This window comes from Acomys russatus, chromosome 20 (assembly GCF_903995435.1).
Source record: "Acomys russatus chromosome 20, mAcoRus1.1, whole genome shotgun sequence".
NCBI classification, from domain to species: Eukaryota; Metazoa; Chordata; class Mammalia; order Rodentia; family Muridae; genus Acomys; species Acomys russatus.
Window position 1 is genome coordinate 70,537,070 of NC_067156.1, and position 16,480 is coordinate 70,553,549.

General features: G+C 44.4%; 1 protein-coding gene across 1 annotated transcript in view; it reads left to right on the forward strand.

Moving 5' to 3' along the window:
- The window catches only part of Fbxo15 (F-box protein 15), a 48,665-nt gene that overhangs the window by 29,404 nt on the left and 2,781 nt on the right, over nucleotides 1–16,480 (forward strand). The window contains exon 9 of the mRNA XM_051163882.1: nucleotides 13,898–14,022. Coding sequence (XP_051019839.1) covers nucleotides 13,898–14,022 — 125 coding nt within the window. The remainder of the gene's footprint in view (nucleotides 1–13,897; nucleotides 14,023–16,480) is intronic.

The following is a 16,480-nucleotide window of genomic DNA, read 5'->3' on the forward strand; positions in this document are numbered from 1 at the left end:
TGAGGCCAGAGCTTGAGCCAGGTGCTTATACACACTATATACTGACAACATGACATTAGGAATTCCTTAGGGCTCTGAACAGGGGCACTTGGAAGTCTTTATGGGGAGAAGCATGCTGCAGTCTTGTTGTCAGGACCAGCACATGTTCAGTATCTAGACCTCTGCAGCAGGAGAAGCACAAAGCCAAGTAGGATAGAACTCAGCAGTCTGAGCATGGCTGCTGCTAGTAGTCTGCCTTAAAAAAAAAAAAAAAAAAAAAACACACACACACACACACACACACACACACACACACACACACAATGTTATATCTGCAAGTACAACTGCGCACCAGAAGAGGGCACCAAAATCTCATTATAGATGGTTGTGAGCCACCATGTGGTTGCTGAGAATTGAACTCAGGACCTCTGGAAGAGCAGATAGTGCCCTTAACCTCTGAGCCATTCTCCAGCCCCCATAATAGTCCACCTTTGAGTAATGATCACGTGTTATATACCAATTTCATCCCTAAGCCAATTACAAAGGTTTATTTTAAAATCCCAGTGGGAGTTGTGGAACTTGCAGAATTGAGTCTGAACTGCATTCAGAGGTTAAGCTGTAGCTCAGTGGAAGAGCATTTGCCTAGGCTAGACCATGGGCTCTGTTTTCACAGATGGGCAGTTAGGTGTGTGATGGGTAGGTGGGTAAATGAGGAAGTCCTTTCAGGAAAATGCATTAGGGACGGCTGGAAAAGAGCCTTATAAATTTAACGATGAGCTCTTAGAATCCTTTCTATACATGATGCTGGTCAGGTTTTCGACAACAATAAGATCATAAACAGGGAGTGAAGACAAAGTTTAAGAAGCGGACTGTTGCCATGACATTTGAGGCCTTTGTGTGGCCCTTGCTGCTGCCATCTGATTTTCCTTCTGCCAGCGGGAGCCACCATCTAGTATTGAGTTAATTGTTCCCCTATCTTTCTCTTTTAAAGCTAAGCTTCTTTGTATTGTGAATTGATAATATCAAACAGATCCTTACTCAGTTTTGAAAGTGATTAATGAGATGGGGTCTATGTAGCATACACTAGCCACTGCACTCCTGCCACTGAAGAGACAGAGACTCAGGTGAATGGGACAGAGTACCATTGTTGATGACAGTTTAAAAGTAAAATTATCTTAAATTGTTTAGTTGCGTCTGATAAACATACTTACTTACAGAAAAACAGCACATGTCTTAACTACATGTAAGATGGTATGTATTTGTATTTGGATGTGTCTTTATCCTGTAGAGTATATTATTTCCTAAGAATGTTGGTATGAGCAGGTTGTGTAGAATAATTTGACTGACTAAAGGGGTCTCTAGAGCTGACTATAGAGGGAGATCCGCAAAGGCAAATCCTCAAAGACTTTATTATCTGTTTTCAGAGGGAAAAGCTCTAATGATGTATTCAGAATGAGTCCTAAGAGTCTGATGCAGGCTGCCTCCTGGTCACAATATTTTGTGTTTATAACTCATTTCATGTACTTTGCTAAAGCTCTTTTGAAGCTACTGAACTAAGTGAAATCTCTAGTCAGTGTCTGGTGATGCCTGGGGTTAGATTCTTGAGTCACAGAGGGTGAGGATAACCGTGGAGCTGGCTCAGTGAGGACTGCTCTGGGCAGGCATTGCCTCACGTGTCATAGGCCGGCCTGCAGATCGCCCGTGTTTAGCTTTGCCACTGCCACCCACTCTGAGGTGTAGCCAATGCTGCTGCATTCTGAGTCCAGCCTCCAGCCCCAGCTACCAGGTCCTGCTCTGCTGTCCTCTTCACTGCCCTGTCAGGCGCGTGCATGTTCTATTTTGGAAGACGAGGAGGTCCATGTCCTCTGATCTCATGTGCCGAGGCTTCTAGACAGCACTGTGCATAGTAGGGCACTGTGCATAGTAGGGCACCGTGGGACTGGGTTCTCTACCTGTCAGCCGCCTTGCAGCTGCCATGATTTTGGCCGCTTCCTCTTTCTCTTGGGTTTGCTTTCCATGGAGCTCATTCATATTCATCTAAGGAGCTGGAAAGTTGTTGCTCTTTGAGGGTACCTGTGTGTGTGTGTGTGTGTGTATGTTTGTATATGTGTGTGTGAGTATGTATGTGTATGTGCATGTGAGTGTGTATTTGCAAGTGTGTGTGTTTCTGTGTGTATATATGCACTTGTGTGAGTTCATGTGAGTGTGTGTGTATGTGTATATGCACTTGTGTGTGCATGTGAGTATATATGTGCTTGTGTGTGCACATGTGTGTGTATGTGCATTTGTGTGTGTTTCTGTGTGTATGTATGCACTTGTGTGCCGCATGTGAGTGTGTGTTTGTGTGTGTGTTATGTGTGTGTGTGCGCTTCTGTGTGTGTGTGCCTCAGTGTATGCATGTGGAGGGTAGAGGTCAATGCTGAGTGTTTCTCCTTTGCTCTCTTCTGCTCTCTCATTGAATCTGCTGCTCACTGATTGGCTAGATTGACTGGCCAGAAAACCCCCAGGATTCCTTTCTCCGTGCCTCAGTAGTGGCATACTGATGCGGGCTGGTCCTCTTGGTATTGTTGTTTTTGTTTGTTTTGTTTTTTAAAGATGGGTTCTGGGGGATCTGGTCTAAGACATTGAGCTACTTTCCCAGCAACTCTCTCTGAGATTTTATGTGTTCTGCCACTTAGACAAAGTCATGGCTATGTTAAAAGTTTCTTAAAAAGGGATTTATATAATCCCTTTTCAAAGAAGAATTGATGATCCCCTAACCTACACATAATTGGTGGCTGTTTCTTTGTATATTCTCATTAAAATTAAGACAAGGCAAGATGAAGTGAGCATGCATTTTGCTGTCTAAATTCAATTTATGATAGGGTAAGAGAGAAAGAGGGATAAAAGCTCAGGAAATACTTCCAGAATGATTTGTTAAGTTAATACTGGAAGTGAGTTATGAAAGTGTCTGGGTTTTCCTATGTGCAATTTATTTTCTATTTTTTGTTGAAAATGCAAATAGCCTGACATCAGGCTCATGGGCTCACTAGCACAATTCACAGTACTTGGGACATTGATGCATTAGTGGATACAGCCAGCAAAGGGAAGATGCGTGGGGTGGAGTTCTGTGGGAACCACCCAGTGCTGTAGCCCGGTCTCTGTTACTGTGTAGGGTACCTAGTTCCTTCAGGGCTGTGGGAGCTGGTAAGTCTCACTAGACAGTCAGGTTTTTACTGTAGCTGGTGTGGGTCTGTGTGACCTAGGCAGTACTGTGATCTAGTACCAAGGTATTTCTAGACTCCTACAAGGGAAGCGGTTGCTCAGCATAAAGCACGCAGCCCAAGCCTTAGGCCAGTGAGCAGCTGCCATATCAGGTAGGTAGGGGGATTCTCCTGGACACTCAGAGGGCGTCCTGTGAGAGACCCTGCGTGCTAATGCAGCAGGACTCCAGCCCGATGTGCTGGTTCTTTTCTGCACAGCTGTCCATTAACATTTTGATTAGGTTATAGTGCAGCCTGGTGAACAGAGGAAATAGTCCAGTTGTGTCTTTGAAGTGTAAATTGAGCTTGCCAAAGGGCCTGCTCAGCAATGCAGAGGATAAAGGAATATATACTTATTTGATCTTAGTATCAAGCTAATTATTACCAGTTTTCAGAAGCAGAAGGAGAAAGGTTTTGCACAGTTTGGTTTATTGTGGTCTTTTATCAGTCCTGAGAGGAGAGTTAGAGAAAAGCAGAGAGAAGTTAGTTTAAATAGTAAAGTGTGCTGCTCCTAGCCTTTGACCTTTGAGAAAGTGTGCTTTGCTTTTTAGAGTGTTCTAGGCTTATAGCCAAACTGAGAGGAAGGTAGTATGGAACTATCCCATACTGATGTGTTCAGCCTCCCCTCTAGTGTGCCTCAGCAGAGAAGAGCATTCGCTACAACTGATGACCACATGTCCGCTTGGTATTATTGCCAAAGACCAGGGTTTACAGTGTAGTCGTTTTTTTGTTGTGTTATTGGGTAAAGTTTAGTGGTGTGTATCTGCTGGTAAGTGCTATGCAGAGTATACAGAGTAGTCTTACTACCTACTGTAAGTCTCCTGGGTTCTGCACTTTGCTCTTTACATTTCCTCGGTGTCTAACCATCACTACTCTTTACTCCATAGATTGTGTTTTCACACAGATGGGACCATGTAAAGCTCACACTGTCAGATAAGTAAGAACTTTCCTTCTGTTTTTCATCGTGTGATAGCTCTTCTCTCATTAGCAGTGTTTAGACATGCTAACCTTTTCACTCATTTACTGAAGGACATCATGCCTGTTTCCATGTTTGGCACTCGGGAGGCAGAGGAAGGCGGATCACTCCGCTGTGAGTTTGAGGCCAGCCTGGTCTACAAAGTGAGTCTAGGACAGCCAAGGCTACACAGAGAAACTCTGTCTCGAAAAAAACAGGGTTTTGTATAGATGTATTTTCAACTCCCCTTTTGTCCTTGTTGTCTTTGTTTTTCTGCATAGCCTTGGGTGTCCTGGAACTCACTTTATAAGAACAGGCTGGCTCATTTTGTAGACCACACTGGTTCAGCTTCTTTGAGTAAGTAGTAGGGAGCATAATTGCTAGGTCATGTGGTAAGAGCATGCTTACTCTTTAAGGAAATTGCCAAACTTCAGGTTGACCCCAGGAAGACCCCCCATACAGACTTAGGTTACCCCTCCTGGTTGCCCTCCAGAACTAGATACGATGTCTCAGTTGCAAGAGGTAGAGAGCTCAAACTGGACCTGCAGCTTTCTCCCGTGCTGGAAGGTTCTACTCAGATTGCTGGGGCATATAAGGCATCGGTGACCCTACAAGCTATAATGCCAACATGCAAGGCAAGATGGACCTACTCATGAAACAGTGGCATGACTTATGTGGCCACCCTCAGCTCTTCTGTTGGCTTTGAAGTGTGCTCCACAGGCTGGAATACGCACCTGGCACTCTAAACCCGGTAGTCAGAGACACAAGCCTGAGGAGATCCTAGGCTCTTGCTTACATAAATTGCCGTGGTTCTAAACTACATTCTAGGTAACTATGTTTATACTCAGTTAAATATTACTCTTATCTTTAATCAGAAAAGCGTCTCTCTATAGTGAACAGTGGTGAGTGCAGAGGCTTGTGCCTGCTCAGGGTGCTTAGAATAAGTGACAGTTGAGTTTTTGGTCCTAAACAAGACTTTTGTACCATGGCCTCTTAGGCTGACATTGTAGAACAGAGGGTGAAGAGAATGAAAGAGCAGAAGTAGGGAGAAGCACTGAGCAGCACGGTCCTCAGGGTACGGCAGCTGCTGGGCACCACGCAGCTGCTGTACACCACGTAGCTGCTGTGACTGCCTGTCCTGAGCCTCTACAGTGCTTTGCGTGTCAGCAGCCAACCTGGGATAAAGAGGTGGAGCTTAAGGCCCTACCCTCACTGCAGCTGATGGATTCTGGATGAGGATAGTCATTTTTTTCACTTGTCTAATACTGGCTGGTTTTGTGTGTCAACTTGCCACAAGCTAGAGTCTTAAGAGAGGAAGGAGCCTCAGTTGAGGAAATTTCCCCATGGCATCCATCTGTAGGGATTTTCTCAACTAGTAGTCAGTGGGGGAGGGCCCAGCCCACAGTGGGTGTTGCTATCCCTGGACAGGTGGTTCTGAGTTCTGTAAGAAAGCAGGTTGAGTGAGCCATGGATAATAAGTATCAGGCAAGCATCACCTACAGAGTGGAGTGGTATATACGTTCCCAGGTCAAATATACTTTATTTCAACTTAGACTTTTGTACCATTTCTTCATGTCTTTAGGTTTTACTTTAGAATGGACATATAAACACATTAAAAAAGCTTTATTACTTTGGCTAACAGACATAGTAAGGGTAGTCCAGCAGTAGTTGTTTCACACAGGAGAGGCCAGGTATTCAGTAGTTGAGACCATAAAGCTGAATGGTTTAGCACTTGTAATCTGGAGCTGAAGGCCTGGAGGATTCCTGGAGAGCTGCTGGTCTACAGTCTGTGTTGGAATCCTGGAGAGATTGGTTCTGATATAGGTAAAGGAATCCCATAACCACAAAATAGAGCAGTGGGTCTCAACCTTCCCAATGCTGCAACCTTTTAATTCAGTTACTTATGCTGTGGTGACCCCCCCATACAATTATTTTCATTGGTGTTTCATAACTGTAAAGTTGCTACTGTTATGAATCATAATGTAAAGGTCTGTGCTTTCAATGGTCTTAGGTGACTCTTATGAAAAGGTCATTCAGCCTCCAAACCTCCAAAGGAGTCGAGACCCACAGGTTGAGAAACACTGGAACAGATGACTTTTTTGTAAGAGTGAGGGCTAAAAGGCCAAAAATAAAGTTTCCTTTTTCCATGTACTTTTATGATGAAGTTGTTTTTATAAAACTGTTTGTTTCTCTTAGCTTATTTCTTAATGCAACTATCACACAAATAGCTGAGACTCTTATATTTGTTTAAAAATAAGCCTTACAACACAATCTTGAACAGTTCCAGCCTATTGTTAACCCTCTATGCTATCCTGTCCTACTCCCAGCAAACATCCCAGCAATACTTGCACTTTGTAGCTTTCCTTGGCTCCAGCTCCTTCCTCCTGATCTTCCTTGGACCTCTCCCTTGGCTGAATCCCCTGCCTCCTCCCCTCAGTCCTCCTCCCCTGGCTGGCAGGAAGGGTACAGAGATCAGCATGTGAATTGCACAATAACCTTATGCCAACACTTTTATCCAGGCTTCTAGCACAAGCCACTTTAGGGTAGGACATCCTGCTTTGGATAATCTGATCCAAACAAAACAAAACAAAACAAAAACCAAAAAAACAAAAACCAAACCCTCCACTGGTATGCCCAGCTGCTTGTGTTTCACTTGGTTCCAGCTGTGGTCAAGTTCATCACAGCATCTTAATGGAAGCCATTTTTACATTGGGCCAATGTTTTTCTCTCCTCATGAAGATGTTCTTTGGAATAATGTTTTCTACTTGTTAGATTTGTTCTGTATCTACATAGTTACTATTGTTGGCTTTTTAGGGAAGTGCCATGGACTCCCTTTGTAAACTTTGTTACCCTCAAGGCAAGAAAGTGGCCAGGCCCCTCCTGAGGAGCTCCAGAGCCAGGCCCTACCCCTAGGACTCTCCTAATGTCTCTAAAGGTCTTTTTTGTTGTTGTTTCGTTGGTTGGTTTGGTTTTTGTGTTTTTGAGGCAGGGTTTCTGTGTATAGCCCTGCCCTTGAACTCAGAGATCTGCCTGCCTCTGCTTCCCCAAGTGCTGGGATTACAGACATGTGCCGTGCCTGGCTCAATGGTCATTTTCTAATGGTTTTAACTGTCATTGCCCCTACCCCGAAGGTGGGAGAGTGCCCAGACCCCACCCTACAAGAAAAATCCCACCAATTCCTGAACAGGAAGACTCACCAATTCTTGAGCTCCTCCAAGCTCTGGACTTGAAATCCCAGCAGGCCTCACCCTGGAGATCCCTGCTCCCTAAGAAATCCTATATAGGCCCCGCCTAGTGTTCAGTTCCCTGGTAGCCACTCCTGGATTTGTCTCTCCAAACCCTGGATTTGTTTCTCCCAATAAATCTCTTTTATGAGATTTGCTGCCTGGTGCGACTCTCACTGGAAGAAGGCAAGGAGTGAAGAAGAAGTGAAGAAGGGGGGCTGGGCTGAGGCTCCTCAGCTCAGCTGGGGATCCCCTCCCCTGGGAGTTGCATCTCTGAAGAAGAGGAGCAGCACAGCAGGGCTATTACACTGTGGCACTCCAGCTCAGCCAGGGACATCCTCCCTCAGGGCTGCCACCTCTGCTGAAGAGGCTTTCTCTCAGAGCTGGGTGGTTCCTGGGCTCCCTCAAGAACGCCAACACTTGTAATATGTTTTCTATTAAAATACTGTGTTAAGCATGTTGGGCTTAGTCTATAAGATTCCACAGACAACTTTAGAGAATTTAAAGAGGTTATCAAAGTTACAAATTCTCTTTTTTCCTTGTGCCAAGAATAGACACTACCGTAGCTGAGAGTGAATTCTTTTGAAATGTTTGTCCTTTCTAGATCCTGCGCATATATCATATTATCTTATTTTTGTGACTGTGATCCTAAAAATAAGTGGCTTTTCATTCCTTCTGCCCCGATATTAATTGCTTGCTGTGTTTCTAGGTCAGGTGTACTCTGTAAGCATTTATCATGACAGATGAGGTACTGGAGGCAGTGTTGTCCTTTCTGGGTGGTGATTATTTAGAAAACTCAGAGCAGGCACTGCACTGGCACCTTCATTAGGACTATGTAGTACATTTTTCCTGTTCTGAACTTCTAGTGACTCATGAGATGTAAGCTTTGCAATGGCTGCTGCTTGTGCCGGAGCATACCCAGAAGAGGCAGAGCCGAGCTGCAGAGTGTACCTATATAGTTTGTGGGGCCTGTTGAAAGCTACTGGTAATCTTACAGTGACCACAACACAGCATTAGAAGTCTGGGCCTTTGGGTCTGGCTGTGTCCTATAAAGTCCTGCCTGCTGTCCAGGTGATGCTGAAGATGGCCCATCCGTCATGAGGCTGTTTCAGCTGCTGTGGCTGCTGTTCCAGATTTAACCCTGGCTTTTTATTTCTGGTGACAGCACCGTCTTGACTCGGTGCTGTTGGGAATATAAGATTAACCTAAGCAAGAACAGAATTGGACTTAGAGAACTCCCTCCAAAAGTATTTGTTTAAATACGGTATTTTAGATAGTAAGATAGTTTGTAAGAGAATTATGGAAATAGAATATCTTATCAAAATAAAATAATTTGCAGAACATAGTGCAAACAATGTAAATGAGATATTTCTAGTTTTCCCTTGCTGAGTTTACTTGCTGTTAAGATCTTTAATCTCCAGGAGACTGAGCTGAGCGCCTTTCTCTCCTTGCCTTGTAAACTTCTTGACTGTCCGTGGTTCCCACTTTCTGTGCTTCTAATAAGTTATTTGGGTCACTGCTCTTTCTGGCTCTTTGGTCCTTTCTAGCTTAATTTTCGTAGACACTCAGCCCAATGACCCAGTGACACACTTCCCGTCTTATACTCTGTGTGGCATGAAGGAGACTTGTCTTTATTACCCATGCTTTCCCTCAGTAGCATTGGCCTCTCACCCAGGACTGTTACACATACGTTGTCATTTCTTGCCTTTTAGAAATCTTTCCATCAGCTACCTAATTGCCCTTTATGTTTTTAATAAGAGGTTTTCTTTTTTTGTTTTTTTCTTTTTTTGGCTTTTCAAGACAAAGTTTCTCTGTGTAGCCCTGGCTGTCCTGGAGTCACTTTGTAGACCAGGCTGGCCTTGAACTCACAGTGATCCACCAGCCTCTGTCTCCCGAGTGCTGGGATCAAAGGCGTGTGCCGCCAGGTCTGGCTAATAAGACCTTTTCATACGTGTCCAGCATCTCCCTCCTCCTCCCTCGCTCCCATGCCCTCCTGTCGCACTTCCTGCACTCCTCTGCCATGACGTCTTCATGTGTCACAGCTTTTTTCAGTCTTGCCTTTTCCTATTTCAGAGGAAAAATGTCCCACTTCTTTCCAAAATGAAACTCCCAATTCAGTCCCGAAATAGACTGAGTCTTGCTTGCTGAGACCTTCATTTAGCCGTTGTCTCCTGTCTCTTTGATCAGCTCAAATCTCCTTCCCCAGCAGCACCTCCTCAACTAAGTAACTTGTCTGTGTATCCACGCCAAAATTATTTTAGAAGGAAAACTCAGCCTCTGTGCCATGTAGGTTTGTTTGTTTTTGTTGTTATTGTTGTTGTTTTTTGAGACAGGGTTTCTCTGTGTAATTTTGGCTGTCCTAGACTCACTTTGTAGACCAGGCTGGCCTTGAACTCATGTCAATCCACCTGCTTCTGCCTCTCAAGTGCCCATGTAGTTTTTCAATTAAAAATTTAAAATTTTTTGTTAAAAATTATAAAATCTACAACCTAACACTGCCTTACAAAACCATTTCATACTGTTGAAGAACTCATAGGTACACCTTAGTTCATGTGTGCGTTCATGTAGGCCCATTGACGTCTGTCATGGGACAGGATTTGTCTGGATGGTGAATTCCATTCTTAGTTTGCTTTCCTCCCTGGCTGTCAGGTCCTGTGTGTGAGATGCCTTTCCCACTCATGAGAGTCTCATTGTATCTCCTTGGGGTGGGCTGTACTGTGAATTCACCCCTGCGTCAGTGTGAGCCACAGCAAGGGGACGCTTGATAGCCAAGTGTCACATCTCTAACCCTGCTGCCCCACCATCTTGACTTGGTGCTGCTGGGAATATAAGATTACCCAAAGCAAGAACAGAATAGGACTTAGAGAACTCCCTCCAAAAGTATCTATGTATTTTTTTCCTAACCTTCTGAGGGAGAACTTGTCTAGAAAAATAAATTACACTTATGTGGACTGGACCGATATGAAATTGGTCCAAAGCTATAGAAGATAGAACTGAAGAGTTAGAGAAATGCTAGTTGGAACCCTTAAGTGTAGCAATTAAAAAAAAAAAAAAAAAAAAAAAAGCAAGCTCCAGACTGTTGAGTTAGCCAGTGGTAAAGTTCCAGAGTCTAAGTACACATTCTGTTCTCTTTAACCTGAAGCTGATGTCACCAATAACAGGAACAGTCCTGGTGCATATGTCTGCATCTTTTTATGTAGGGCTAGTTACTAGGACAGATGTAGAGACCAAAAGACTCCAGCAGGCTTGACTGACACTGTCATGTCACTGCCAGCCGGATGGAGAGAGAAGGTATGCTCTTCTTACCCTCCCCAGCACAGCCTCTCCACGCCAAGTCAGCCTCCGTAACAAGAAGGACAGGACAGAACATTCTTTCCTCACAGTGTCCAGAGACCTGTCTTTCCAGGTTCTAGCATCTCTAACTGACTTTAGGTACTTGAGTTTCTTCCCTTTGAGGATTTGGAAAATAATAAAGGTGTCTAAAAACAATTAGCTAGGAATTAAAAAAAAAAAAAAAAAAAAAAACCAACCTAGAAAAACCATGCATATGCCCAGGGGATGTGTCAGACACCTAGCAAGGAATGCGAACACAAAAGATTTTCTCTCCTTAGGGCCTAGTGATCATATGGCATGTTCTTGATTGCCCTTGTAGTCTGTGTGGCCTACAACACTGGTCAGCATTATATGGCAACTAGCTTTCAGTTCACGGTGTCAGACGTACTTGCTGTTGCTTTTTCTGTGGTTCTGTGTTACCAAGTTGCTTCTCAGGTCTGCAACTCAGGTCCAGGCCTCAGTCTGTTCTAAGCTCCTTTGCCCTTTGGCTTCTGTGCATTAGAAAATGCACCCACCAGTCAATGTGTTCTCCCACGCTCTTTACAGTCTACCGTTTCTATGTTACATTTAATTCTGAAGCAGAAATGAACCTTGATCATAGCTGAAAATGTGTCATTAATATCTTGGCCTTTTATTTCCAAAGAGTATTGTTTTTGACAAAACTAATCTTAGAATGCAAAAACCATTGCCTGTAATGAAGTGCCAGGATGCCTTAGAGGTTTAGAAAGGAGCCCTGCGGAGTGCTGGCATCATACAGATGAATGCTGATGTTTTAAAGGACTAAGCTATTGGAGCCCGTCAGAGTCACAGCTTTGTGTCAGGTGCGGCTAACACAGTAGCAGAGGGCCTTTAGGGTGAGGCTGACACAGCTGCTGACAGTGGACTCTGTTCTGTGCTTGCTTTTTCTGTCGGAGACTTAGATGGCTCATCCTTTTTTTAATCCCCACCAAAATATTTGTTTTACATTTGCTTCGTATAAATGGGATCACAGTTTGTGTTCTGTGCCTCTGGTCTTCCTGCGTGCTCCGCGGTGTCCTGGTTCTTCTGCTCAGGCGTCATCCACGGCTAAAGATGGTCATAGTTCACTCTTGTGTACTGACCAGGATTGAAACCAGGGCTCACACAGCTTTTCACAAGAAGCAAGATAACTTTGGAGGAAAAGGAGAAAGCCACAATGCAGGCTGTAGAAGGGTGCACGGCCAGGATTGACAGTGGGGCCACGTGAGAAAGATGCTCAGGGGCCTCAGTTGTCTGAGGCGTCCTTCAGTGGTGTCCACGAGGGGAAGGAGTTTGGCTATTGAGGGGTGTGGTGCTTTGGATAGGAATGGCCCCATGGGCTCATAGATTCCATGCTTGGCTACCAGGGGGTGGCGTCATTAGTAAGTGTGGCCTTGTTGAAGGAAGTGTCACTGGGGTTTTATAAAGTCAAGCCAGGCTGTGTCTCTGTCTTCCTGCTACCTGCTGATCAGCTGTAGACCTCTCGGCTTCTTCTCCAGCACCATGTCTACCTGCTATTGTATTTCCTGCTGTTATCCTGCCTCTGAACCTCTAACCAGCCCAAGTTAAATGTTTCCCTGTATAAGAATTGCAGTGGTCTTGAAACCCTAATTAAGACAGGGGGTACAGTGAGGGTAGTTCTCTGCTTTTATTGGTAGGTCATCGACTAAAGGACACAATTTTGTCCTACTGTGCTTGAATCTAAAACCAGTTCAGGCTGGATAGGTCTTTCTAGGCTCTATTCCTGGACACATTGGGAATACACTCGAATAGCAACTGTCTAAATGTGATTGTTCCCAGGGTGAGGAAGTACAGTGCTATTCAGAGATGGGAGGACAGGCGGCAGCCATGTGTGGGGTGGATGGCCGAGGGGGTTCTGGAGCTGCTAGGTGCATTGGTCCGAGAGGGGGCTCTGTGCAAAGTATGTGCAGGGAAAACACCTAGGCTGCCAAGTATAGTATTACAAGGTGTGTGTGTGTGTGTGTGTGTGTGTGTGTGTGTGTGTGTGTGTACACACAAAGCTCAAAACCAAATAGTCGTCCCATGGTATATATAAGCTGTCTCCGATGCATGCCTGCTTCACCATGAAATGACTAAAGTGTAAACCAAAGGACATTTGCTCTTTCCTTCCGCTTTGGCCTGTGCGTCACACCTCACCTCCATGCAGATGTCTGTCTCTGACATCATAATGTACACATGATTATACGACAGCGTTAATATGCTTGATGGTCACTTTGCATGTTGTATGAGATAGCTCAGCCAGGCTGTGCTGGGTGGTGTTGCAGCCTCTGTCTATCACTAAAAGCTTTGGAAAGCTAAACATATGCAATGCCTTGTGGTGGTTGCAAAGTTGCTGGTTTCCAGCTTTGGGCTGATAGAATTTGGGCTCAGACTTTGGTAAACATTTATATGACTTTTCCTCATTTATGATGATGCACCAAGAGAGGTCTCTGTAGTTGGGTGTCTTCCCTTCCCTTTTCTTGCTCACATGCTCCTTAATTCTTGCTATGATAGGTCAGCACTCACTCTTGATCCTGTTTGATTTCCTGTCTTTGACATAGTTGCATCTCTTCCTTAAAGCTCATTGAAGTCTGTCCTTTTCCATTCCTATGACTGACGGCATGACCAAGCATTGCAACCTTGATCTGGAATGGCCTCTTCCAAAGGCCCATGTGTTTAAAAGTCCTGGTTTTCAGCTTGGCACTGCTGAGAGGGAGTCCACCCTGTCAGAAGTGGGGGCAAGGGGAGACCTCCAGGTCATTTGGGGGGGGGTACTATTAAAAGGGCGTGTGACCTCAGCTTGCTCTACATGTATTCTATAATGTGTACTTATTGTAGGCTCAAAAGCAATGGAGCAACCCTGCATAGATTGAAACATTCAAAACCGAGTCACAGGACCCCTTTCTGCCTTGTAAGTGTCCTTAGTGATGCAGCCGAGCCTTTGTCTTTCTAGCAGGGACAGTGTGCGCGTTTCCTCAGCCATCTTCTCACTCACTGGAGTGAGAACCAATACCCATTTTCCACTGCTCAGTCCTCATGATAGAGTGTGCTGTGTCCTCAGTGAGTGGAACGTTGCAGAGTGAGCCATCCCTCAGGGAGTGGCCTGCCTAGAGACTCTTCTGTCCTGCATTGAAATGAAATAATAAACTAACCTTAAATCATTTCAGGGTGCATTGAGAATGGATATATGAAGTTCATGGTGATAAGTTTAAAAAATAACAGAGAACACCTCCCTCTTATTGGAAAAGTTGGCCTTGCATGGAGAACTAATGTTTTTGATGGCTTTATTGAGGTAAAAACAAAAAGTTATTTTATTCTTCAAGTAACTTTATGTATAATAAAAAATGTCTGTTGATGTGTATATATAACTCTCCCTTAAAAGTATTCTAGGTCTGTAGATAATTGAGATCTCTTAGCAGAATGAGATCGTCCTAAAGTGTTTATTTACTATTTTGCCTTAGTTACTGTTCTACTGTGGTTAAGAGACACCATGACCAAGGCAACTCTTATAAAGGAAGCATTTAATTTGAGGCTTGTTTACAGTTCTAGAGGATCAGTCCATGATCATCATGGTGAAAAGTAGACAGGCATGGCACTGGAGCAGAATCTGAAAGCTTACTGTCTGATCTGCAGGCAGGGTGGGGGGAGGGAGGGAGAGATGGAAAGAGAGAGACAGATAGAGAGATAGAGACAGAGAGACAGAGACAGAGAGACAGAGACACTAGATCTGGTGTGGCTTTTGAAACCTCAAATTCCACACCCAGTTCACATCTCCTCCAACAAGGTCATACCTATTCCAATCAAGTCACACCTCCTCTAACAAGGCCATACCTCCTAATCCTTCCCAACCAGTTCCACGGTCTGAGGACCAAGCATCCAAACATGTGAGCCATGGTGGCTGTGCTCAGTCACACCTTTGCTCTCCATGGAGTGCACTGGGCTAGAATGGCTAGGGAGCATTTTCACCCATTTAAAGGATGGGCAGTTATAAGTTCTGTTTCAATTTCTAGGAACTTCTTGAGCCACATGGAGGGGAGAGTTGGTTTAGTGTTGGGAATTGCCAGGAAGCGGGGGAGAGAATTGCACTGTCTTGTGTGATTATGTGGCCATGGTCGTCCTTGTTCTCTTTACTGAATGGGATGAGTGCAGGTATGGCTGCACCTGCACACAGCTGCTTGTACTGTGCTCATTTTGCCCTTTGGTGTGGGAGACCAAGACCAAGGGCTGGGCTGCCGTGGAGCCTGATCTTCTGAACCATTTAGGATTTGTTTTTATCCTGTTTATCTGTGAGCAAATCTTAAACCTTGGTTTAAAAAAAATGGATATGTCATATAAAAGATATTGTTTCACATCTTTGAATATAGATAAGACCTTTTTAAAAATGATAGACTGAAATGGCCTTGAAATACAACACATATGAAAATAAAATATTAAGGTTAAAAATAGATCTCAAAGACCAAGAAAAGCAGAATATAAATACAATAAGCTTAAAGGGTCAGGATAATTTTAAAAGTTACTTTGTTTTTCTGGTCAGAGCAAGATCAAAGCAAGTGTTTACTTCTCTCTAGGATTAAAAAGGGAAATATAGCAATTATACCAAGAGACGAAGCTTTATCCTGGCTCTAATATTGAAAACAACTCTCCCCTAGGAACTGTATGTAAGGAAGACTCTCCTACAAAGTCCTTACGCACCAAGCATGCTGGAGACTTCCACATTTCTCACAGAGCTCCAGTAAGCGGGGCAGTGTTTCTGTAGAGCGTCCCATGTAAAGGCAGGATTCTGAGTCTGTGAAGTAGGGGTGGGTCGCCTGTCCATGGACAGTTTCTCCAGTGTCTTTCAAACAGGGAAGAGTCTGTTGTTTCCGCTGAGGTGGAGGGTGGGTGGATCTGTGTTTGTTGCTTTAGATGTGGAGCCTGACTTGTGTATTATGGCAGATTTGTCCTTGGAGTACCGTAGGAAGTACCCAAGTGAGGGACGCCATGTTCCATGTTTTTCTGGATAGCCCAGGGACTTCCCTTGGGAATGTGACTACCCTAGGCAGAGCAAACAGTAAAAATGGAGCTTAAGAAATTGGTTTTTGGGGATTAGCCTCTGTTCTGTTTAAAGGAAGGGCATGAATAGAATAGGGCTTTAGCCGTGTACACCTGTTTATATGTCTCTACCTCACACACTGGAGAAACTAAGGCAGGAGGATTACAGCCAATACAAGGCTAGCCTGGCCTAGAGAGTAAGGTCCTCTCTGAAAAAAAAAAAAAGATAATTCTTAGTCACATATGACTATTAAAATAGAAATAAAAGACAGTCTCTCTGCCTGGGAATTGTGGGCACAGCCATCTAATGTATAAAAAAACAAGGCATGGAGGAAAAGTAAAAGCAGACATGAGGAAAGGATTGCGTGAGGAAATCCATCAGTCAGAGGTTCTGATAGTAGAGGTAGACAGATTAGAGAGCATGTCACTGTGAATTATCCTGAACACTGCAGTAAGGCTTTGACACAGGCCCTGCTGTCTCACACCACTGCATAGGAAGCACAGTGATTGACTGTAGAGCACTGTCCTGTGTGGGTCACACTGACATTCAGCCACTGCAAGCATTTGTAAATGTATATCTGCCACCATCTGCTTGTAAAAGGAAACAATCTGGTAATATGACCTGCAGGTTGACCATCTACCCAGAGGTGTATGGCACTCCTGCCCCCATCCCTGTCCCCCCCCTCCCCCAGTCTGGATCAGGATGTTCCCACTGCATC